At 35.1% G+C, this 25,952-nt stretch overlaps 1 protein-coding gene across 2 annotated transcripts in view; it reads left to right on the top strand.

Moving 5' to 3' along the window:
• Positions 1-25,952, top strand: part of LOC136040829 (afadin-like) — a 124,871-nt gene that overhangs the window by 74,282 nt on the left and 24,637 nt on the right. For both annotated transcript variants that reach the window (XM_065725176.1, XM_065725167.1), the window contains exons 10-18: positions 2,184-2,287; positions 4,028-4,162; positions 5,195-5,483; positions 7,509-7,654; positions 10,612-11,168; positions 12,491-12,765; positions 15,553-15,693; positions 16,255-16,394; positions 22,600-22,718. In XM_065725176.1, the coding sequence (XP_065581248.1) occupies positions 2,184-2,287; positions 4,028-4,162; positions 5,195-5,483; positions 7,509-7,654; positions 10,612-11,168; positions 12,491-12,765; positions 15,553-15,693; positions 16,255-16,394; positions 22,600-22,718 (1,906 nt within the window). The remainder of the gene's footprint in view (positions 1-2,183; positions 2,288-4,027; positions 4,163-5,194; positions 5,484-7,508; positions 7,655-10,611; positions 11,169-12,490; positions 12,766-15,552; positions 15,694-16,254; positions 16,395-22,599; positions 22,719-25,952) is intronic.

Here is a 25,952-nt window from a genome sequence, read left to right as displayed (position 1 = left end):
AAATAGCTCTTTTGAAATTACAAAAAAAAACTTTAGCGTAAAGAACGAGGTATTGACGAGGGGGCGAACCCTCTCATATACGTAATAATTTCGGTTCGTTTTAAACTGTAATGCTGCTCCATACTTTCAGTTGAAAAAACGGTTTTTTTTTTATTCAATTTCTTATCGTTTTTTAAATAATGCTGGGAAATCAAGCGCCCTTTCATGGAAAATTCTCTTCCCCCATAAAAAATCCCTCCACGGAAAGATCTTCCTATGTAACCCTCTCTCCTGACCCCTACACCCACCAGAAAAATCCCCCTGAAAACCTCTGTATGCTTCCCAATAACCAATACTATATACAAACAAGGGGCAAAGTTTATAACTTGCAGCCCTTCTCCCGGGGATTTTGGGAAATCAATTCTTCCTCAAAGACATAGTTATTAGATTTTTCGACTATGCTGCAGAAAATGGCTGTCTCAAAATTTTGATCCGATGATTTTGGGAAAAATTAGGGTTGGAGAGGGCCTAGTTCCCTCCAATTTTTTGGTCACTTAAAAAGGACACTAAAACTTTTAATTTTCGTTCGAAAAAGTCCTCTCGCCCTATTCTAGGACCACTGGGTCGATATGATCACCCTTGAAAAAAAAAACAAACACGCATCCGTGATCTTTCGTCCGGCAAAAATTACAAAATTCTACATTTTTGCAGATCGGAGCTGGAAACCTCTACTGTAGGTTCTGTGATACGCCGAGTCTGACGATGTGATTTTCATTAAGATTCTATGACTTTGAGGGGGTATTTTCCCCTTTTTTTCGAAAATAAGGCAAATTTTCTCCGGCTCGTAACTTCTGATGAGAAGGACTAATCTTGATGGAACTTATGTAATTTAAAATCAGCGCAAAAACCCGATTCTTTTAATGTGTCTATTGGTATCAAAGTTCCGTTTTCTAGAGTTTCGGTTACTATTGAGCCGGGTCACTCAATACTTACAGTTCGTTACCACGAGCTGTTTGATTTTTCAGTACAGCATATGACTTGATAAAGATTTGTGGTTTAGTATTTTGTTTAATTGATTTTATGAGATTACATGTTACCAAACTGAAAGCTATATCTGGTATAACGTGAGAGTTTTTTTTTTTTTTTTACGTGTCCCATTTTCTCGTAGTGTTATCCTACATAAGTATTATTTTAAGTCCAGTGTTAGGAAGTTATATATTCAGCAAATCGTTCTACAATGGATTTGAATGTGTTGACGAAATAAGATGCACAAATGCTGCTGTGAGTTATTGAGATAAACTTTGAAATAAATGATAAAAATGACGACTTTTTGAGTTGATTGGAGTCAAATTTGCGATCTATATTTTTGGTAAGAGGAAATGATATCTTAAATGTGGCCTTGACATGGTAAAGGAATGAATACTCATTTCCGTAACACTTTCCACACCCCTGGTTAACTTACTGTGCAGTCTAAGGGTACGCGTAACACAAGTTTGGAATATCCGTTCTATTGGGTTCTTTGTTTATGACTTGTGCATCCCAGTTGTTTATTCCCTACCTGCTAACCATTAATTATGCCTTAGGTTCCTTTGAAATTCTTAAAATAAAATTGTCTGCTCTTTTATAAAATAGAGTTCTCCTTTTGAAGAACAGTAGAATAAAGCAATGGACTTTGGATGAACCCAGTTATTGAACTCTCTCAGACAAATTTAGTGAATGAATTGGAACTTATTATTTTGTTCTGTATGAATATGCTAGTTTTAATTTTTTGCTTTAGTATCTCTGCTGATGACGATCGCTGTATATGTGGTCGAAATATACGGACTTTTGTGTCTGTTTTCACTGTCTAATAAATGGAATTATCCCCATTTGAACATTTATTTGTTCGTCATAGAAAAGCAGTGTGGCCTTGAAAAAAACCTAATTTAAGGTATTACGTCAAAAATGAAGTAAATGTTTCAATCCTTCCTACCGAAATCATATCTGGCAACAAGAAAATATTTTGTAGAAGATAATCTCTAATAAACAATGAAACAAGGTCATATTTTGTTAACTTTAGAATATATTATGTGATTTTGCCTATTTAAACTGATGAAATGTCTATTTTTTAGTCATGATTAATTATCTATTTATTTGTCCATAACCTGCCTTGAATTCCTTCTTTATGTTTGGTTAGTATTTTAGTTGTTATTTTTTCGTTGTAGCATGGCTCTCTCCTTCGTTTTGGGCGTGTGCACACATACCGTTACATGGAACCCGTGCAAGAGACAAGTTCTAGATATGGCTCAGAGTCTACACTTAACGAGCGGTAAGGAAATTTCTATATGTATCTAGCTATAATTTTACCCTTAAAATTGTATTATTATTATTATCACTGCCACTCTGGGGAATAGAAACTCAATGTTCAACTAAATTCAGTAAGAAGTCTTATATGCATAACAAGGGGTTTATATGCATGGTATAGTGGAACATTGTGACATTCCGTTCATGCAGCATTCGTACGTGTGGTTTTTGTAATATATGAAATAACGTTCGTTGGGTCAATAAAAAGAAGTGCTTGAGGCTTTATGTTTTACTCCTTTTACTCTTTTGCTTGATGTGGTCGTTTGGGCTGTTTGAAATGAAAAAAAATTCCCTAAAGGAAATGCTGTACTATTTTATTCTGCTGATTGGTATGGCCGTATGGCTTGTTTGAATTAAAAAAAAAGTTTTTAGAAGAAAAATATTTCTAAAATAACAAAGCCTGGGGGATATCCAGGGGATTATCCCCTCTCCCTTACTGTAATTTTATCCGATCCGTAAAAACGTAACAAAAATGCACATAGACAAATTTTTGATGCGTGTTTTAAAGCCTTTTTTTACTCCCCTCTTCCCCCTGAGCAAAATCTTGGACGCGTCCTTTACAGGAAAGTAAAGAGTGAAATTACAACATGGTATGAGAAGTTTGATACAGCAAGTCAAACTTAAAAGGATCAGAAAGTACTGTAGATTAACGAAAGAAGCCTAAAACGAACAGAAATTAAAATGAATAAGAAAGTGAAACTCAAAACGAATGGAAATACCATGAATACGAGCTCAAATTGTGTTGGGATGAAATTTTTGGGGCGTTTGAATTTAGTGGGCTTATTTGTCCATAGGTTAAGTTCCGTTGCAATTAGGCGAGATGCGAGGAAGCTCAAGGGTTGATTACAAATATGTGTTACACTTGTATATGGGGTACACTCGGTACCTCCTAATTATGAGGTACACTTGGTTTTTGACGTAAAGCTGTAAAAGAGATATCCGTCAAAATTTGACCATATTATGATAATTTGTGCACTAAAGACGACTAGAAAAAGAGAAGTATTTAGGCCGTACCAATAAGTATAATTTTATCATTGATATTAATAAAACACGTAGATAACATGAAAAATGTATTACTACCTCTCCTAAAAAAGCAACGGTTGTCCGTGGGGGAGGTATGAGAAACAAATCACTGAGAGATAAAGGGAAGAAAGAAACAGTATTTTGCCACCGATGGGACCCACGCCACCGCAATGATTGATATATAAAAACTATATAACATAAAAATTCCCATAAAAAATACATAAATGAATGCAAATAAAAATTCATAATCTCCTAAAAAAGTTCATGTAGTTTTCCTAATTAAATGCTGATCATCAATAATCTTAACATCACTTTTTAACCTATTCTTATCTACTCAATATTTTACATCACTTTATATCCTTATTTTTATACAAAGTAAAGTCCTATCATTAGCCTCTTAATTACTTGTCACGTGACAATGTCTAATACAAGTTGTATTTAGTCCAAGACAAGACAACAAAAGAAGAAAAAATGATAAGACAAAGCTCTTAGCTGAATAAAAGCACGAGACAATTGAAAGCTTAAACTCAACCGTTCCTTAGCTATCAAAACCGCTAACCAGAGGGTGTGTTTCAATGTTAGTGGACATATTTTTAAGTCTAGGTGGTTTGACTTAAATAAAAGTTGCAAGATATAACCTTTTTTTTTCTTTTTAATGTTTTTTTTTTCTTTTTAATCACAGACCGGTTTCAAGTGGGGCTGGCAATTTCGAAACAACTTTCGATGTTGATGGCCATGTTGAAACTGTATCAACGTCAAGCTTAAATCGTCAGGAAGATAACCGTTCACAAATGTCCGGTGGAAGTGCTGGGCAGAGGTAATTAGATCCTTTTTTAAGAGTTTCTTTAAAGTTTTTTTGGTTGATTTAGCAATCGACAATTATCTTTTGCCTCAATTTTGTGATTTAAAAAAAAATACAAAGTAAATAAGTCACTTTTTTTTATAATTTTGTAGAATATCGTAATTCGGGGTTTTGCACTGCCGAAAGCATATTTTACTGGATGTACTGAAAAATAGAAGACTTTTGAAGTTTTTCTGAAAACTTCTTGTCATGGAAGGACTAGGTATATCAAAAACAGCACAACGACTTAAATGATAACAGGGACTTGTGGTCAGTGTTTCAATAATTACTTCAGGTTTCTACAACTACAAGTATTTAGTATCAAGTACTTCTAAATTCTCTACTTAAGTATTAAGTACATGGAAAAAATTGTAATTAAGAAGTAGTGAAGATTGAAGTGCATAAACTGTTCTTACATAGTACTTGAAACACTTTTATAAGTGGGCCTCTTTTATAAAATCCATTGATAAATAAGGAATTAGATTTCTTATTCATTCACAAGCATTTAGTATTAAATAACACCCATCAAAGGACTGAAGCTTTTGTATAGCCTCTGAAGATAGTTCTACAAAAATTCAAATAAATTAAACAGTAGAAACTACTTACTACTAAAAACTACTCAGTGGTTTAGGTTCAGCTACTGATGTAAAACCACTGACTTTATGTAAAAGTGTCTGTTGTATTAGTGCTTCTCTGTTATAAATTTAGAAAAAAATTGAAGCAAAAACGAGATGTTAATTTATAAAAAAAAAAAAATAGAGAACTGTCTAGGTACTCGCACAGGTATCCAAGCCAAATAGAATATGAATATATAGACCAGATACATGTATTGCATAACCGCTCTTTGTTTGAAGCTTGAATACCTTTTCGAGTTCTAATATTTTTGAAGAAATACGGTACACAGTGCTCGTGCTGTAGATTAGGTAGAAAAAGTTATAATATTACTTGTTTTTACGCATTTTATAGTATCAATCGTCATTGTTCATAATTTTGTTGCAAAATCTTTAGGGTACCAAGTGGTATGGAGAGTTATCCCAAGCCTCCAGGGCAAGATCCTATATTACCTGCCGTTCTGGAGCTTCGAGAAGAAACTGAAGACGCATTTCTTTATGCACTGATCACTGATCTAGATGTGAATGTTACTCAATTTAAGCTGGCCTCTACTTATGCTTTGTATCTTGTAGCTCGATATAGAGCATCAACCCATTTTAGGCCTGATTTAACTCCAATTGAGCGAGCCCAAAAGCTGACGCACACGCTTAGTCGAGTTGGTGCCATGATACAAGCTGTTATTCAAGTTAGTTATTATTTTGCTTTTTGTTTATTTTAATTTTATTTTTGAAAGCTATTTTTTTGCATTATTTGTTTTTGTAGCTTCTTGTAAAAGATATTTTTTAATCTGACGTTGATTTGTGAAAGTAATATATGAAAATATATTATACATGTTTTGTAATATTGATTTGTTGTGGTCTGCTCAGTTCTTTTTTTTACTTCTTCAAGCTAGAGGTGACAAAGTAGTATCTGAAGAACAACTTAAATTATTAATTAAGACAAACCACATTTTAAATGTTTTACATTTTTTACTTTCATCAATAAAAAATTATTAATACTTTAAGGAATAAATATCAGTATATGTCAGGTGAACGGTGAAACCTATAGTTTTCCAAGTATTTGTTTAAATGGCACGGGTAAATGGCGGGAGTAAGTATGGCTCTCTTATTGGACAAATACTTGTTTGTTATCTTTTAGAAAGGCACGCCAGCCTAGAGTCTTAGGCCGGTTGACCAAGAATTTAGAATTGACACAGGACCGTTAATTTGCGTGGAATGACAGGCAAAAAGCGCCCAGAGCCAAATTGGGCCCATCCGCAATGTGTGTCTGGCAAGGCGATTGATTCAATTCATAACCTTAGACATTTTCACTAATAAAAACTTGGGGGTTTCGCTAATTAAAAAATATTACCAGCAGCTACGGTTTTGATCTTGGGCGTGCTTGCTCGACAAAATTTCTGCAAGAGATAGGCGTCGTTACTTTATCATTCGCTTATAAGAGAAGGGTCTGTTCAATGTCAGTTAATTTTGTTATGAATTAGCAGCTAGGGTATATGTTGTCACTTTAGAAAGTCCAAGTCCAGTCCGATAAACATTGTCGCTTGTGCTGCTCGGTATGTATGAAATATGTCTTTAATGGCTGACTAATATTTGAAATTTAATGGTCATTCTTACTGTAAATTTTTTGTAAAACTTCATCTTCTTTGCCTCCATATCCTATTTCGCTCAGTAATAAAAGCTGCATTGTCATTACCACTTGCCTCATCAGGATCTTTTTTTGGAATCCTGTTTCATTGTAATTAAATGCACTCACCAATCAAGATTCAAAAATCTCTAGCTACATGTTCCTTGATTAATCAAATTTGGAATTGCGTCATACGCATATATACATCAGGATTATTATATCAATTATATTAAAATATGTAGCTTGTAGGGTATAATAATGTGAATTAATTATAACGAATATGTTTTTTTAATTGTTATCCCTGCTCCTGCTCTTTTAGCTTACTCCTACTCTTTAGACTTAAATGCTTTACCTTTAATCTATAAGCTATGCTTGCTGAGAACAGTGACGTTAAACATGGCACAATTGGGGGTGCCACCCCTTTGCTTGAAAAAGTCATATTTGTTAAATTAGACGTTTCCATCTTATGCCAGCACTACTGAGTAGGCTAACTGTGGCTAAAGTTTAGTTTAGCCGCTAAACACCATGGAGCCACCAACACTTATACGGTCTAACTTGACCGTGTTCAACCAATTTTTCGCCTGTCCTCTCTGGAGTTATTTTTAGGAGCTAATCAACGGATATGGAAATTTTTACCGCAATGTCAGTTTTAATGCCTTCTGTATTTCAGCGTTATATAATACAAGTAAGTTTTGTTAAGGGCAAAATAAAATGACAAAAGAAAAAGAGAAATCCCGAATGTCTCCTTTGCTTGTGAGACGACATCAAATGGTAAATTATTATCAAAATATTTATGAAATTTTAAGTCCCTGAAATAAAATTTATACATCTGTGAGGCTTCCTTAAAAAAAAAAAAAAAAAAAAAAAAAAAAAAAAAAAAAAAAAAAAAAAAAAAAAAAAAAAAAAAAAATTGATACAATCTTAATTAGCCCAACCGTGGCTCTTGTCGATTTGATTTCGAGATCTGACCCTGTTTAAGTAGAAATTTGACAAGTCTTATACTTTTAATTTATAAAAACTCTTATATACGCTTTGACTACTGATTAAGAAAAGAAGAAGGAAACTTATTAGTTTGATTTTATTTCAGGAGAGGTATAGCGACATTCACTCACAAGCTTTTTGGATGGCAAACGCTAGTGAATTGCTTCATTTTCTAAAAACGGATAGACATATCTCTGCATTCTCTTTGGATGCTCAAGATCTTTTGGCGGAAGCAGTCGAAGCTTCCTTCAGGTATTTAGTTTTTGCTTTGTGTCTCGAGCGGGATATGGAGGGTCTCCTCATTACGTTAGCCTCAATGTGATAATAAATAGCATAATTTTTTTTGTTGCTCTTTAACTTCTTTGTTAACAGAACTTTACCTGTCGATCACTTCAAATTGGTTTAACTTTATGACTTATAGAACTTTACGGAATCTAATATAAAAGTCCTTTGTATTTTTCTTGTTGTTTTTTTTTTTTTTTTTTTCATTGCAGTCTGATCTGCCTTAAAGTCTAGGGCAATTCAGCCTAAATTAAATGTATCAAGGTCTTGGATCGAGACTTTGATACATTTAATATTCTTGCATCGATATCAGTCTCGTCCTGGGTAGAATGAATCACATATGAAAAGCTTATTTGCCTGTTTTATTATTTTGCATCACAATAATCGAACAAAATCAGTAAATATGAGCTTCTAAGAGCTAATCGAAGTTTCTGATTGTATTTTCTTTGGGGAGAGAGGATTTACTTGGCTTCTAACTGGCTTATATAAACAAAATATGCCATAGGAGTGTCTTTCGATTTTATTCTGTTCTTAAGTTTGTTTGTGTTTTGATCACTACCTTTATTAGTGTTTACCTGCTCTAGTTAATTTTAACTGCACTTAATTAATCTGTTAATTATAAATGTCCTCTGATCCTACAGGGCTCTCGAAAAGTCTTGCTTTAATTACAAGATCTTTTTTGTCGAAAATTAAGAAGTTTAACGTTTAAGACTAATCCCAGAATCTAGAAAAAATTCCGATTATTTAATCAGGTTCGAGTAACAAGGTCGGAATCAGAAGTGGAGGAAACTGGAACGTCGAAGAAAAAAAATCACAACGTTATCTCCTAACAGTGCCCATAATCTTGTTCTAGAGCTACCACGAATAAATCCCCTTGAAATTAGGTGCTATTGAAATTAAATTAAGAACAAGGCTAAAGGCTTGCTAAATAGTTGAGCTATTAATGGTCGACTGTCCCGCAGTACCGTGTATGATATTAAAGAAAAAACAAAACTTGAATATAAGGATCATCTTTGCGGTGTTTGTTTGTGCGGTGAAACTTCCAAAAAAGAAAAAAAATGAGTGGAAGAGGTCGATTAACTCAGCTAAATTTCGGAGACAGACTCTAGTGATTAAACTCATCCATCTTGGATTAAACGCTACTCAGTGATTTTTTCCCAAAGGTGACTACTCTATTCATAACCATTTTTGTGTTTCGCATGAACGAATGTCATCACGCCGTGTGAGCCAGCGACCTGTGATTTCAATTGAAAAGTATGTTATTTTGAAAGATAATTAAATGCTTGAATTAAAAATCTATTGATTCTGATGCTACTAGAATTTCTAATTTGGTCCCTAATTTGTTGGAATTAGTATCACATCTTCAGAGTTTTTTTTTTTCTATGTGTGTTTTTAGCTCGCTGGTACCTATTTAGTTTTTTGCGGTGGTGTGGTTTCACTTTGAGAAAGAGGAAAAGACCCAGTTTTGTGTAACTCGTAGAGACCTAAAACGGTTGCTTGCATGATGAAGTAAGCTCTTTCAATGTCTATTTCTGCCTCATAATGCTGAACCTTCCGTAAGTGATGATGCTCAGATCGGCTTTAGATTTGAGCTTGGCTGTCAACGATCATAGAGCTTAGTCTCGTCTCTTGAAAAACGCCCATTGGAGTCACTGCTCTTTCTTTTTAGCAACGCTAAACCTGTTCAAGTTATTGGATAGTGTACGTCACAGTCGAGTCTGGAATGCTTTATGACAACGAAGAGTAAATCCTTCAGTTATCAGTCCTACTTTTCTGGTACTCCCATTCTTAGATTGATTTGGAGCTAGATGATAATTCGTTTTTTAGCCATATCCCTGTCAGCTGCGAAGTAACGCAAGGGGACTCTCTCCACATTTTTGATCCTTGTATTGATTGGGTGTTATTAAGAATTTCTACTGCTTGTTTCCTGGGCCTTTCTGATATATTGCATTTGGCATTTGATGATGGTCTGCTTCTAATTGGTTGCACTAAGTTTGGCCTTGCTCGTTCATTAAAATCCGTTGTTTCTGAATTTTCCAAACATTGCCCTTAATTTTATTGCTGACAATCTAAGTTTTTTGCTTTTAATGGTAATTGTAATTCAGAATTAAAGTTATCCTAGAATTAAATGTATTCTTTGGCTTAGGATGAGTGTCTGCGATACCATGAGGACTACCTGCTCTCGTGCTACCATTGACATTGTTATTAAGCTAAAGCTTGGTTGTACCGAAATTGTAAAAAAATCCAGGACATCTACAGAACCTACAGAAGACAAGCGCTGAATCGTCTGTTCTCTAAATTCTATGATCATGCTGTTTTATTTTGCATGGGTTTTCGTTGTCTTCTAAAGTCTGGGGATTTTAAACGAATTTGTACAAGTCATTATTATTGCTGGTATTATTGCAAGTTTCTTGTGTTTCCAAAGATTGTCCTTGTCGGCCTAACGAAAATCAGCTCGTCCCAGAATAGGGTTGGGTGATATTGTTAGGAAAGATTTAAGGGAAGTGGGAACTTTTTGGGAGGGTGTAAAGAGGGAAGCTCTGAATAGATTGGGATGGTGAAGGAGCTTGCTTAGCTATGTCGGGCGGAGGCGGCTTGGGGCTGCTGTTAGGTGTTAGTATTAGTTGAAGCAGTGGATATCATTGCTGTTTTTGACAGACTATGTATGAACATTGTAGAGGACAGTCGACTTAAGCTAGGGTACCACCACTGCCCTGTCAGTCGTCTTTGCTATAATTGTTGTTCGCACTTTTAGTTGTAAGTGTTTAATTAGTTTTTTTTTTTTTTTTTTTTAATCTTTAATTCTATTTTGATGTTTATGTCCGTTCTTGTTCTTCTTTTTTTCGATTATTCCACGAGCCTCATATGATATGACTTCAAATACATTATTATTGTCATTATTAATTTAAGCTTTTTTTACGTTTTAGGAATCTAATTTCGTATATTCAGTCCGAACTGACAAGTGCCATGCCGGCTATGCTTGTGGATCGTGAAGAAGGGCCTGACGATGAAGCCCCCACTAATCAGCTCCTTTCCGTTCTCTCTTCATGTATGGGCTTACTACGACGATGCCGAGTTAATGCTGCCTTGACAATCCAACTTTTCTCTCATTTGTTTCATTTCATAAATATGTGGTTATTTAACAGGCTAGTTGGTGCTGATATTAGAGGCACGCCTGCCAATGCCCCTCTTTGCTCCAGACACTGGGGACAGCTGTTACTTAGACGACTTAAAAGGTTATCCCTGTGGGCTGAAAGGCAAGGACTTGAACTCGCAGCTGAATGCCATATGGCAAGGATTAGTCACGCAGCGCACTTACTGCAAGCGCCGAAAAATACTCCAGAAGACCTAGCAACAGTTTGTGCCGATTGTTTTAGATTGAATTCGCTTCAGCTTCGTGCACTGCTTAGAAGGTATCAACCTGCACCCAATGAGCCTAGAATTCCCACTGATATTATTGAAACTGTTGCTAAAGTTGCCGAGAGTAAGTAATTATGTCAATTGTTTATTGGTATATATTTGGAACTTTGCATGTGTTATTCTAAAGAAAAGCCAAACACGTCCTGTTGGAGGGGGAGGGGCTCTGGAAGGGCACATGCGTGTCCCTGAAGTCTCGTGATCTTTATTTTTTCCACACTTTCATCTAGTTAACATCTACTACTTTTTTGGCTATTTTGAATAATTTTCTTCCCTCTTTACTGAAAGAACAATACGGATATAAATAGCCATTTGAAGCAAGAAAATTGTATTCTAAACTAGACAATAAACTGAAATATATTTATCTGTACAAATGGGTATATGGCCTGTAAAAGTAGAAGGGAAAAGGCACATTAATTGAATACTAGTTTTATTGCCAGAATGATTAATAGTTCTTACGCTCTATTGCAAATATGTATTGACATAAAAGTACTACAAGCTATCAAAATAAATGCTTGGTTAATAGTTTAGCAGAATAATGTGTTTTTTGCATTTTTCAATTGCCATTCTAGTGTGCCAAAGAGGGGCCGTGAAATGTGCCAAGTTGCTACACTTTATTGCATTGCTTCTAAATTATCCGTCAGATTTCAGAGAATAAAATATTTTCAAAAAAAGCCTTTTCCTTAGTATGCAGGATTTACTTCATTTACTTGTTTTTGAGCATGTCTCTCTCTGCTGCAGTTTCCAGCGTTGATAATTTTTCTAATAAATCTATATCTGTTATACCGTCAATCATTTTTTGGCCTGGGGGTTGAAGATGGTTTCATTTTTCCTTCTTGTGCTGTTTACTTTTCATTGTTTCTTCACAAGACTTTTTGCTTTCCCATCAAACAGTTTTTGATGTTGGTTTCTCCGGTGTTTTAAATTTATATTTAATGCTACGTTGAGTTTCAAGTTCTGATTGTTTTTTTCACGCATGTTCAGTTTCTTTCGTGATTTCTTTTTTTTTCTTTTATTTCTATTTTTAAGCATGTTCAACGGTTTTGTATTTTCAAGCAAGTTTTTTTTTTCGAACAATCTAATACCATATGAATGTCAAAATGGGAAAATGGGTTCTTGTAAAATAGTGTTGGACTTTTATTTGAAGGTTAAACAGTTTTTTTTTTTTTTTTTTTTTTTTTTTTTTTTTTTTTTTTTTTTTTTTTTTTTTTTTTTTTTTTTTTTTTTAAGAAGAGATTCTCAGAATTGCACTATTCTGAGAACTGATTCTCAAGCTTTAACAGTTTATTTCAAAGTATAAAAGAAAAAAAAAAGGGTTTATTGTTGTTTTGGGTGCTGTGATTTTCTTATAGTTTAGCTTTGGCCTACTCTAAATAGTGATTGTTGTAGGCACAGTCGACGAAGTAGCAAGAGCTGATGGTCGTGCCATTCGACTTGATGAAGACCCTCATTTGCCAGTCCAGTTCCTTCTTCCGGATGATGGCTATTCTTGTGACGTTGTTAGAGGAGTGCCTTCTGGACTTGTTGATTGTTTAGGTCCTTTACAACAGGGAGGTCTTTGCAGACTAACTCCTCAACCAACTGCTATTGGAATTTGGACAATATACCTTGGTGAACCACAACAACAAGTAGCAGCTCAGCCAATGCTGAACCAGCAGACCGCAGTAAGTTCACTATTTGGTCTGAAGCAGCATATACGTTGCTAGTGGTGACTTTAGCTAGTATACTTTATCTCGGCTGGGCCTGAGCATGAATGGGCTCGAACTTGATGAATTTTCTGGGAGAATATCAAGGGAGGGAGTGTAATATATCGTGAACTTAAAGCATTCTGGCTCCTTATTTTGAAGTTCAGAGTAGGGTTAAAGTATCCCTCCCCGTTTCGTATATAAAGTTAAGAAAAGGGGATGAACGAAACTACTTCCTATTTTCTTTCCCTAACTTTGATTTTAGCACTCCCGAGAGAGGATTCCCCGAAATATTTTTCCAACTCGTAAATTGGTCATAAAAAGGCAGATAAAGACAACTCCCCCACACTGCTTATAAGTAAGATGGTGAATGACGAAAAATACCAAGTCAGTTATTCAAAAACGACCGAAATTTAATTTTTAGTGCTATCCGTAATTTGCCCAGGCGAGGGCTGACCAAGTGTTTGCTTCTTTCTCTTGAAGAAAAAATTGCATGACAATGATGAAATCTTATAATGTTCATTCAAAAAAAAAAAAAAAACTTCTACCCCTCTCTGCTAAACCGAGGATGCTTATGTTCCTGCCTCCAGAGAGAATTTGGATGCTCATTGGTCTTCTATATTTCACTTAAAGAACAGCCTTTTTATTGCTATTTATAATAGTAGTTCTGCCCTTTTTTGTTTAACTTGCTTAAGTTTTAATTATGATCTATCTTGTTCCTAACAGAAAGAAATAGTTTGATGTTCTTATATACATAATGACTAAGTTTGTTTCTATAATTTTACCGAGATGTCAATCTTGGTTTGTATGATATTCACTGAAAGTCTCTGTTAAGTTTTTTTTAATCATTTGTTTAAAATTTTATAGAAATAACCCTCTCCCTCTCGATTTTTTGCCTAGGATCACCTCTGGCTACTACATATACTGCTCTGTGGTAATTTATTCAATTTGTAAGCGATGGACAAATTGACCCTTAAACAAGTGTTTGAATTTCATAAAGAATGATTGTTTTTATTGTCAAATTATAGGCTAAAATACTTAAACAATCTTACGCTGATAATTTTGAAGATCACACCTTTTTATTTAAATAATCTTGAGTGTTTTTTTTTTTTAAATGCTGCTGCACAATAAAATAACTAATGTTGTTGGCTGTGACGAATATATTGTTGTATGGTACGCAATAGCAATGCGTGTTCTAGCAATAGCGCTGAAGGGTCGTAATGCATTATATATATTTGCATATAATGCAATATATATATAATGTATTAAGAAGTGCAACTTCTATGCTTTACATTTTTGTGCATACTACTACGTAGACACTTTTTCAATGCCTTGTTATTGTAGGAAAAGTCAATGAAATAGTTCTATCATTATATCAAACATACCGAGGGTTTTATACCAAAGGGTTTACCGAGAAGTTTGTGTTTTTTGCTTCTTTTTTTTTTACTAAGTATTACATGTCTTGACTGAAAAAAAAGTATCAGAAGGGCCTACAATCTGATATTTCCTTATCGAATCATTTCTGACCAGATCCTGTTCAAACAGTTATAACTCCTACCAAAATAATGACGTGGGTCAGCTTATTAATCTGCTATGACTCCTTTGATGAGATCCTTGCGACTTTCAACGTGTTTCCCTCTTAGGAACTCTTTATTTTGTGAAAAGTCTGTGGAGTACGGTGTGGGGTCCAAAATCCATAAGCTTTTCTTCAGAGTTGTACTGCCTGTGGCATGGGCATTGTGCGATGGGGCGTTGTGACGATGCAAGAATTGTAGAGGAGCAACTTGAGACGAGACTGTAGAACTAAGCAATGTCTCCGGTGGTTACCATTTTCATGGTTCTCGGGTCCAAAAGCTGGGAAGAAATATTGTCTACTAGTCGATAGATTCTTTTTTTTTCACTTGTCAGAATGTGTGTAACACAGGGAGCAGACTTCTTGGGAAGCGTCAAATCTGTAGTCTAGTACTTTTAAATCGATTCCTGGGATTTCTTCAGATCGAGAGCCATTCTTACTAACGTCACATGGACATCTTCATTCATAAGTGTTTGTACTTTTTCAATTACGTTTTCTGAAGTTATTAATTTTTATCTTTTGTCACGGGGTTGATTTCGATAGAAATGGCATGGTCTGAATCGGTCTGAATGATCGTGTAACGACTGTTGATAGTCCTGGAAAATCCTTTCCGAAAACCTTAGAAGGCTTTTAGACGCGTCGAGCTACAATAAAACGAAAGTGGATATTTTCAAGGATAAATGAGTGAAATACTTTTAAATCAGGCTCCAAGATGAAACCCTCAAATCTGTATTCTGCCATGCATTTTTTCATGCACCGTTTTTCCATACTGCTGGAAAAATTTTAAATTAGAAGACACGTTTTATAGACCAGAGAAAACGGTAAATTAACGGTAATAAACGGTAGAACGGTATATTCAAATATGATCATGGTGTATTTTTATTTACTATTAGGGTACATGTACTTCGTAGTTTGTTGCTCGTATGTGTATTTTATTGGGAATTCCTCGCTGGAATACAGTTGTCAACTATCATACTAAAAGAAAAACGAGCTTCTGTTACGGGTGTCAGGGCATTCCAAGTATGCCAATTTCTGAAACTTGGAATTAGGTTTAAAAGCAACATTTTTCATGAAGTAATGCATCCGGAGAAATTGAAGAACTTCATTAAAAAAGGAAGTAAATCCATAAGTATTCCGTGTTGAGGAAAAATAATTGTATCAATAATAAGAAGATCTTTAATGTTTTTTTGTAGGCTCGGAGCCCAAGTGTACAGAGTGTTCAATCTGGTGGAACTGACTCCCAGAAGCAAGTACCAGCTGGTCAACTAGAAACAATTAGCATACAACTTCGAAAAGTCAACGAGTCAATGGGCTTAAGCATCGTTGCCGCTAGGGTACGTACTCAATATTGTTCCATTGTTTATGTGACTGGTTGGGGCTTCAATCTCATACATAGATCATATCCTTCGTTAGCCACACTCTACATATTTTAAAGAAGGAGTAATATATTCCCTTCTCCATGTCAAAAATGAATATTTCTGGCTGACTTATTCAGATATGTTAGATCATAAATAATTTTTGTACAATCTACCTTTCTTTACAACAACTCTGGTTTTCTTTTTGAAAAATATTGAGTTTCTGCTATGCTCTTGAGGAAATTAGTTTCTAATTATTTCTTCATGCCTATATTCATGATCAGAAGGGATTTTATTATATTAACATTGTAAATTATTTTAAAACTGTATGCAGATCTAGAATTTGATGTTTTTTTTTCAGGTTTATAAAATATAAAAAAAAGTATCACTATTTACAGGAAGTATTTAGGCTCTATCTGGATCTTTTCATTTTTTCAGCCACCGAAGACTGTTCTTGGCTTATCTTTTCTTTATAACTAATTGTATTTTATTTACTCATTTTATTTGTATTATACACTTCAAAAAAACCTGCTCTTCTAGGGACAAGGTCAAGATCGGCTTGGGATCTATATAAAATCCGTCGTCAAAGGTGGTTCAGCTGATGTTGATGGACGCCTCCAAGCTGGTGACCAGCTTCTAAGTGTTGACGGGCAGAGTTTGTGTGGAATCACGCAGGACAGGTAAATTGCTTTGCATTTTAGATTATCTTATAGCTGTTTAGTTAACCTTCCTCATAAAGGGTGCATCAAGACGAAAGACAATTATTCGCTTAGAAAATACTATTTTCTAAGAGTATTTTTGTCCTCAAGATGTGCTTTATTCACAAGACAATGGAGAGTAAAAGAATCAAAATACGGTGAATGTATATTTTTCACCTTTTCTACCCTCTATCTGCTTCTATCTGCTAAATGCAGCTTTATTGTTTGCTGTTTAGGGGGCATCCGAAATAAGCTTATGCTAAAATGTGTAATTGTAGACATTTTTTTCAAGGGAGAGGACTTCACTTTTTTTAATGTATTAATGTCAGGCAATTTGCAAAATATACCTGATGTGCCGTCATAGTCGATAATTTTGTTTTTTCAAGGTCATCTTTGCTATCACAATACCCAAAACAAGTAAAAAATAAAGTCTATTTCCTCACAATTTTTTTCTGCTAACAAATATAATGCCAGTCTGTTTTTTTCCAAAGCTCAATTATGTCGTTAGTTATTAATAAATACTTCCTCATTTTTAGCCTCCTCGTTTTAGTTTCGTGTTTGTATGTAAGTTCTTACTGTCTAATAGGAGATTTAGTTTATTTATCGCCAAATCGAGCTCTGGTTCCTTAGTCGATGCAATAATGGGATAAGTCTAAGTTGCGAATTTTCGGTGACCTGATATGAATATATTCTGACTCAGCGGAAAACGAGCTAGGTCCAGACTTGGTGCAAAATAGAGCTGTAACCAAGCTGTCGAATTCTGTAGATGCGGTACCAAAGCGCATTGCAGTACCAAATGACGCATTGAAAAAATTCAAAAATTTCCTAAATTTGAATAGCAATCCAATGTTCTTGTTCTCAAGCAGAAAATGATGTGCTCTCATATAGTATCCTTTTACAACATCCTACTATGTACGACATTAACATGCAATTTACATTCTTGTCTTTATGAAATTTGAGGGGGATTTAGCCCCACTCTTACTTGGACAAATTTATTCCTGCTTTAAGTTTGACTTCGTATTTCAGTTTAATTCATCTCCATTATACGTTCCATTTATTCATTCATAGTAATTTCTGTTACTTTTAAATTTGGTTTGATTATTTATTTTGATTTCTTTTCATTTTTGGGTTCACTTATTCATTCATTATAATATCTGTCAGTTTTTAGTCCTCTGACCTCGCTTAGAGTAGCAATGGGGCTCTAAGTGATGGAATTTTCCTATTCCCATGTCTTTTTCGGTATCTGCAAACTTAAATTAATAGGAAAAGACTTGTCCCTGCAATATTTTCCAGATAGAATTCACAGTAATTAACGAACTGTAACCCATATTGAGATACTTAAATGAATCAGCATATATATGATGATGCAACATATATATCTTTTGACTAGATAGTGCTGTAGTAAAGAATAGACTCTAGCCCATAGTAACTGGTGCATAAAGGATCGATATAGTTTATTATAAATGGCGACTATGTAAGTTTCATTACACTTATCGGATATAGTTACACTACATCGGATATAGCTGAAACCTAGCAAAGGATAAACCACAGCACATAGTATCTAAAATTTAAGATAATTCAAGCATCTTTCGAAAAGTTACTTGTCAGGGGTATAGTTCCATAAAGATGTTCGTCTCTTACTATTTTTTCAACAAATAAAAAGCCATAGATTTTTTTATTTTTTTTTGTAACCCGCGTTGTAGCGATAGCTAGCAACCTAGTATGAGACGATCACGTCCAATAATAAGAAATACAATAGCTCGTAACTCTTAAGAAAATGTCTGATCAAGTGTCCAGAACCCCTATATAGGGAACTTACATTCCCTTGGCTTGAATAACGAAGAAAATCTGTTGGCTTGAAAAACAAGAAAATTGGCTGAAACCAATATATTCTCCATCGACAATATGTTTTTATGACACTTGCCCGTCGGCCAAGGGCCATATAGCGATCGCAATTTCTGTCGGTCGGTCGGTCTCCTAAAACCTTACTCCTAAAACCAGAGTCAGATAAAAATTCGGGTTGTAGCGGTAGCTAGCGACCTAGTAAGAGACGATCACGTCCCAAGTAAAAAATATAAAATAAAATAGCCCATAACTCCTTACACTAGATTCAGATAAAAAGCGAACCGCCTTGTCCAATACCCCCTATATAGGAAACTAAATATCCCTTGGCCTGAACAACAAAGCTAACATGTTCACTTGAAAAACAAAAAACAATTTGAATTACAATATTCTGCATAAACGAATTTTATTTTTGTCTGTTCTCCTCAGCTAGCACTGGAACATCATACAGAGCTGTTTAATGGCTCATTTTAAAGAAATTTGCTACATCTATTGCCTTTTGCAATATATATGTTTTTTTTTTTTTAATAGAATCAATTTTTTTTTTGCAGAAACTAAAATTTTCTATAACACTGTAGTAGCAAATGTTATTAGCATCATGTTGCAAAATCAAAATGTGATTTTTAACATTATAAAAGCTTGCAGTTATAGTTGTATAACTTTCAATAGTTTTTATGGCACTTGGTATTAACCAAGTGACATATAGCGATCGCAAATTCTGTCGGTCTGTCTGTCTGTCCCGGTTTTGCTACTTTAGGCACTTCTAGGTAAGCCAGGACGATGAAATTTGGCAGGTGTATCAAGGACCGGACCAGATTAAATTAAAAATAGTCGTTTTCGCAATTTGACCATCTGGGGGGGGGGGAGTGGGGGGTCGGTTAAGTGGGAAAAAATAGAAAAAATGAAGTATTTTTGACTTACGAACGGGCGATGGGATTTTAATGAAATTTTATGTTTGGAAGGATATCGTGTGTCAGAGCTCTTATTTTCAATCCCGACCAGATCTGGTGGCATTGGGTGAGTTGGGGGGGGGACCTAAAATCTTGGAAAACGCTTAGAATGGAGGGATCGGGATGAAACTTGGTGGGAAAAATAAGAAGAAGTCCTAGATACGTGATTGACATAACCAGAACGGATCTGCTCTGTTTGGGGGAGTTGGGGGAGGGGTTAATTCTGAAAATTAGAAAAAATTAGGTATTTTTAACTTTCGACGGAGTCATCGGATGTTAATGAAATTTGAAGTTTGGAAGAACATCGTGTCTCAGAGCTCTTGTTTTAAATCCCGAATGGATCCGGTGACACTGGGGGAATTGACGGGAACCTAAAATCTCGGAAAACGCTTAGCGTTGAGGGATCGGGATGAAACTTGGTGGGGAAAATAAGCACAATTCCTAGATACGTGATTGACATAACCGGAACGGATCCTCTCTCTTTGGGGGACTTGGGGGGGGGGGGGTAATTCTGAAAAATTAGAAAAAATGAGGTATTTTTATCTTAGGAAGGAGTGATCGGATCTTAATGAAATTTTATTTTTGGAAGGATATCGTGTCTCAGAGCTCTTAATTTACATCTCGACTGCATCCGGTGAAGGAGAAATTGGGGGGGGGGAACCTAAAATCTTGGAAAATGGTTAGAGTGGAGATATCGGGATGAATCTTGGTGGGAAAAACAAGCACGAGTCCTAGATACCGGATTGACATAACCGGAACGGATCTGCTCTCTTTGGGGGAGTTGGGGGGAATGTTAATTCTAAAAAATTAGAAAAATGAGGTATTTTTGACTAACGAAAGAGTAATCGTATCTTAATGAAATATCATATTTAGAAGAACCTCGAAACTAGGACCTCTTATTTTAAATCCCGATCGGATCCAGTGTCATTAGGGGGGGGGGGGAGTGACCGGAAATCTTGGAAAACGCTTAAAGCGGAAAGATCAGTATGAAACTTGGTGGAATGAATAAGCACAAGCCCAAGATAAATGACTGACATAACCGGACTGGATCCGCTCTCTTTGGTGGAGTTGGGGGGGGGAGAGGAATTAAGAAAAATTAGAAAAAGGTTTTTATAACTTACGAACGGGTGACCAGATCTTAATGAAATTTTATATCTAGAAGGATCTTGTGCTTTAGAACCCTCATTTTAATCTCGACCAGATCCGGTGACATTGAAGGCTGTCGGAGGGGGAAACCGGAATTCTTGGAAAACGTGAAAATCGAGGTATCTTACGAATGGGTGATCGGATCTTAATGAAACTTGATATATATAAGAATATTATGTCTCAGAGGCTCCATTTTCAATTCGAATCGGATCCGGGGACATAGATTCGGATTATTGATTGACGTAACCGGACTGGATCCGCTCTCTTTGGTGAGTTAGGTGGTAGAGTTCAGTGCTTTGGCGAGTTTGGTGCTTCTGGACGTGCTAGGACGATGAAAATTGGTAGGCGTGTCAGGGAGCTGCACAAATCGTTTTCCCCGATTCGACCATCTCGGGGGCTGAAGGGAGAGGAAAAATTAGAAAAATTTAGGTATTTTTAACTTACGAGTGGGTGATCGGATCTTAATGAATTTTGATGTTTAGCTGGACCTCGTGACTCAGAGTTTTTATTTTAAATCCCGACCGGCATTAAACCTCTGATATTCCTTTTAAAGCAATCTATTGATTCGCTAGAGCTAATTTTGCTAGAGCTTATAACATATGAGCTCTTGGCTCTTCTGACCTCGTCACAAGTGCCATATGAGCTCTTAGCTCTTGCTTTAGGATTTTACTACATAAAGGATTGATACTTTCACTTTAAATGTGGATGATGTTATGAGGAGTGCAGCGGTAGCTAGCAACCTAGCTAGAGACGATCATGTCCCGTAATAAGATTTGGCTCTTCAAAGATCCGGCATGCAGTGGTAGCTAGTAACCACTAGCTACTAGACGATCACGTCCCATCGGGAAAAACAAAATAGCTCATAACTCTTTAAGCTAGAGTCAAATCAAAAAAAGAAGTACACTATTAGTATCGTCTTGTCCAATTCACATATATAGAAAACTAACTGTCCCTTGGCTTGAATTACAAGGAAAATATATTAGCTTGAAAAACAAGAAAAATGGCTCCAAGCACGATATTCTGCATCGACGGCATCTTATTTTCCATGTTTTTTTTCTCTGCAGCTAGCCTGGCACTGGAAAATCGTAGAGAGCTGTTAAATGGTTCATTTAAAAGGAAATTGATGTATTTTCATAATTAACAAAAGTAATTTTAAAAACTTTAAACAAAAATTTTCAATTTTTTTCCGATTTTTTCTATAGCTCTGTAGTAGAAAATGTTATTTACATCTTCTTGCCTCCTGGAACCAAATTTGTTTTGGCTCAACTCTTAAAGTGCGTTTCTCTAACGTTGTGCTATATTTCCGTATAATTTTTGTTTTTAATTTTAGTTTTCAGTTCAGAATTTGTATAAAAGAATAAAGTACATACCATAGTAACTTAAGTGGTGAAATAATTATTGTTGCAGCTGCAACTGCAACCTTGTAAAGAGCGAACCAAAGCCCATTGGAACCAAAGTTAAGGAATACTTTTTTAAGAAAATACTGCCTAATGAGAAAAAATTTTACATAAAGGATCTATATAGCCCATTACAATTATGTAAAGGATCGGTATAGTTAATTATAAATAGGTTTTTTTTTGGTTTCATGGGTATCATGCTACAGTAAAGAACAAACTTTAGCCTATAACAACTGAAATTTTATTATACAGGACTCATTTCAAAGGAAATTGGTACATTGGCGTGTTTTTGTATTTAACCAAAAAGAAAATCTTTCGCGGATGATTTTTGTCGCTTCAGTTAGTACTGGCTAGAGTTTAGTTCCTATTGTAATTTTTTTTTATATCTTATCTTAAAAATAATAAAAGAGACGAGCAGGTTAATTCCTCCGCAAATGTATGGCATAATTTTTATTATTATCGCGTGTTAGATACCACAAACTGAGTGCTATATCCTTAAATTAGAAGTTGCCTCAGTACAATGAGGATAGGACTCCCCTTCGGCGGGGAAGGATTCGAGTTCAACGCACTCTGTGGTAATGATGTATCGTTTCATTATCCTTTCTTTGTTTCATCCAGTAATTTTACTGTTCATTGACTCTATAAAGTTGGACTCTGAGTCTGTTTTCCAGATCCATACCAATTTTAGAAAGTTGGCATGGAAAGGGAAGTCTTCCTTTAAAAATTCCCATATTCTATTGAGGCGTGTAACCGGTCTCGGGTTGCAGCTGTACTCTTATGAAAGGGATCATCCAATGAGGTTTTTATTATTATTGTTATATATGACGTTACTGAATGGAAATTTTTAATTAGGGCAGCGGAAATAATGATGAGGACTGGAGCAGTTGTTTCGTTAGAAGTAGCCAAACAAGGTGCTGTTTACCATGGTCTGGCCACATTGTTGTCTCAGCCATCTCCAACTGCAACAATGGGTAAGTTTATACAAATTACTTTTTCTTTCCTTCTTGGCTATTGTACCGCGGGTGGACCTTCCAGACTGAGTCAAACCGCAGGCCACAAGGGTCCATTGCTTAAATTTACTTTCTTGATGAGATGAATCAGTTGCTAATATTGTGAACCGTTTTTTTGTAATGGATCGTGACTCTTTCTTCTGGGTGAATTTCAGGATTTCGAGCCTGAAAAATCATGTATCGAACAGATATTGAATTAGGCCATGCTTCATTCACAGGACGTACAACTTCTTAAGTTGAATCGAGTAGAATTATCCTATATTAGAGGTGAAAGTTCAAATTGACCCACTCTTATGTTGCTGGGGAATCAGAAAATTTTACAATGATATTTTTCCAGAAGCTAAAAAAAAGCATTTTATAGACTCTTACATTCAAATTTTTGCTGATGAATGAATAATCTTTTCTCAATATAGAAAATTAAACATATAGGACACTAAAAAATTTCAAAATAGCAACGCTTAAATTTGGTCATTGACCATCCTGGCTTGATCATTCTGGACAAAACCAACAAATCAACAAAATAGCTTTAAATTACCTCTATGCAAAATAATTAATTCCTTTATTTTCTTTTAGTGTATATAATAAAAATAACAAGAAACATTAAGCCACTGGACGTGTAAGTATACACAGTAAACTTTAGGGTCCAAATCCATGCTTTAGGCTATTTAGAAGCTGAGTTACTGTCAAAAATCTGTTATGCGGCTGCCATTTCGTAACCTCCAAGATACCACCTATATTTGACTATGCAAATGAAGATATTGCTTTTCTGAATGCTCATGCTATCAGGTTTCCAAAATTATATGGTTTTCATGTTCTCAAAAAAGTCCATCGAATATAAAATGCTTCACAAACTAAGCCAAATTAGTGTTAGCACCGGATGGGATAGTACAACCCGAACCGAATTAAAATCTTGCTTTTATCTGCAGCAAATTTGGCGCAGATAATATAGTATGTCGTGAGTAGTATCAGGACTCGCTTAATGATTAAGTTTTAATAAGAAAAAAACCTTCCTTGTGCAATTTAAAGTACTAATTATAAACCAGACCATTTAATAATGTTTTTATATCAGACACATTAAAGAAAATATCAGTTTGGGACATAGGTCAAATTAATTTAAAATTAAATCGAAAATTCCTTAGGGAAAATTCTACAGATAAAACTATATGAAAAATATTCTATATAGAAAACCATTTAAATCTATGCACTTAACCAGCATTAGACGGTGTTTCAGTCTTGCTTTAATCATACAATTTTTATCGAATGAAACCTATTGTTCACCATGATATGATTATAACAAAAACCTCGAGTTCGATAGACAAGTTCTGAATAAGACTATAAATCGCTAATTTACTTTTACTAATATTATAAACTAAACTTGACATTGAGCAAACCGAAACTTTTTACCAAAATTGAGGTTATTATATAGATCAACTTGTTGTGGACAGTTAACGCTATTTCGTCCGCAAATTGAGAAATCCAAATTATTATGATCATTCGCATAAAGAAATAATAGAGGCTCAGCAATAGATTGTGGAGGAATTCCTATACCATTAAATAGAAAGCTATATCATTTATATTTAATTATAAAATAATTCCTTGCTTCATATACAAGTTTGTCAGATCCGGTGGATTTTCACCTTGTTTCTGTATCCTCAAGTTTTAGACAAATAATTTGTGCTCAAGCGTGTCGAAAGCTTTTATGTCCAAGAAAATTGTCGAGGGAAATAACTTTTTATTTAGAGCATTATTTATGGAAAATTGACGTAGAATGAAATACACAACGAAAATTAGAGAAATCACTTTTGATTATAGTGAAAATCACATCCATAGCTTTCCCGTCTCCTGGCTTCACACTTGATACTATTTTCAGGTACTTAGGCCAAGGGCGTATCCATGTTTTTTGTTTCTGGGGGGGGGGGTGTGTGTGTGTGAAAAATAAAAGTTTCTAAAAACTCATCAAAATTTGTTTATATGCATTTATTACATTTTTACGAGTCGATTTTTTTTTGGTGGGTGGTTTGGTAGGGGAGGGGTTCAAAAACAGTAAACACCCGGAGGTATTAGAGCTAGGATAAGAACAAATTTGCTAAGAAAGAACAGGCGGAATTGTAGTGGTTGAATTGATGTTCTGGTACTCGCTGAGTGTTATTCAATCCATAGGTCCCCAAACCATAATGCTAATAAATCTACTATAGTTGAAGTATAGTCGCTTTGCTTCCCCACGGTCATCATATGATAGGTTTGGGATGAGATCAGCTTTGATTGATTTTTTCAAGGTTCAAATTAAGGATATTTCGTGTTTCCTGAGGTGAGTCAACAGATTGCATTTTGCACTCAAGGAAATGACGGGAGTACGAGTTTATCTAAAATTATTGATGGATTCTTTATAGTTCGATAAGCGGTCTCTTTTCCTTAAGGTTTGTTACCATGTGCCATTTTTTGCCGTGTTCGTTTCCACGATCCAACGGTTATAAGGTGTCAACGTAAGAGGGCATTTTGTATCCGTTCGATTGCTGAGATTCAGCTTTATCCGTCTAGAGAACTACTTTTTTGAAAATTTCTTTACTTTTTGTTTTCAGAATAAAAAATACCCTAAAAAGCTTATTGAAACACATGGGAAATTTTCTTATATTTTGAGTAAATTTAAATTATTCTCCAAGGAAAAGTCTTAGTAATATTACAATTGTGGCTCGGTCTGAAACTATTGAGTCGATTGATATACGTATCTTGTTCTTCCGGTACTATAAGCTTGTCGCAAAATTGCATCTTTCGAAGGGAACATATGCGTTGTTAACATGATTTTTTTTTCTTTTTCTTTTATTTTGATTTATATTGTCTAAATTTGTATTTTGTTCCTGAGCTTTGTTTGTAGACTGTATTCTGCGTTGCTATGGTCCGCAGGATTTTTTTACAGTAAATCTTATCTATCTGTTCCTTTTCATAATTTAGAACGCTGTTATGCTTGGTCAACAGTTAAATCGTTTTTGCACATTTTTTTAATACCTAAAGGACCGATTTCATTAAATATATCTTAGTTCTAAATAAAATAGCATATAGCGCTCGGTTGGAGTTATATTCGTTGAATAACTTATTCCAGTCTTGAGCAGATAGTAGTTATTTCGGATTATGTGTATTGCCTTTTTTGCAGATCGAACACGTTGGTTCTTCTCGTGAGTAAACTTATTACTGATCAAG

The sequence above is a fragment of the Artemia franciscana genome, chromosome 2 (assembly GCF_032884065.1).
Source record: "Artemia franciscana chromosome 2, ASM3288406v1, whole genome shotgun sequence".
NCBI lineage: Eukaryota > Metazoa > Arthropoda > Branchiopoda > Anostraca > Artemiidae > Artemia > Artemia franciscana.
This window is presented reverse-complemented; position numbering and strand designations above follow the sequence as displayed.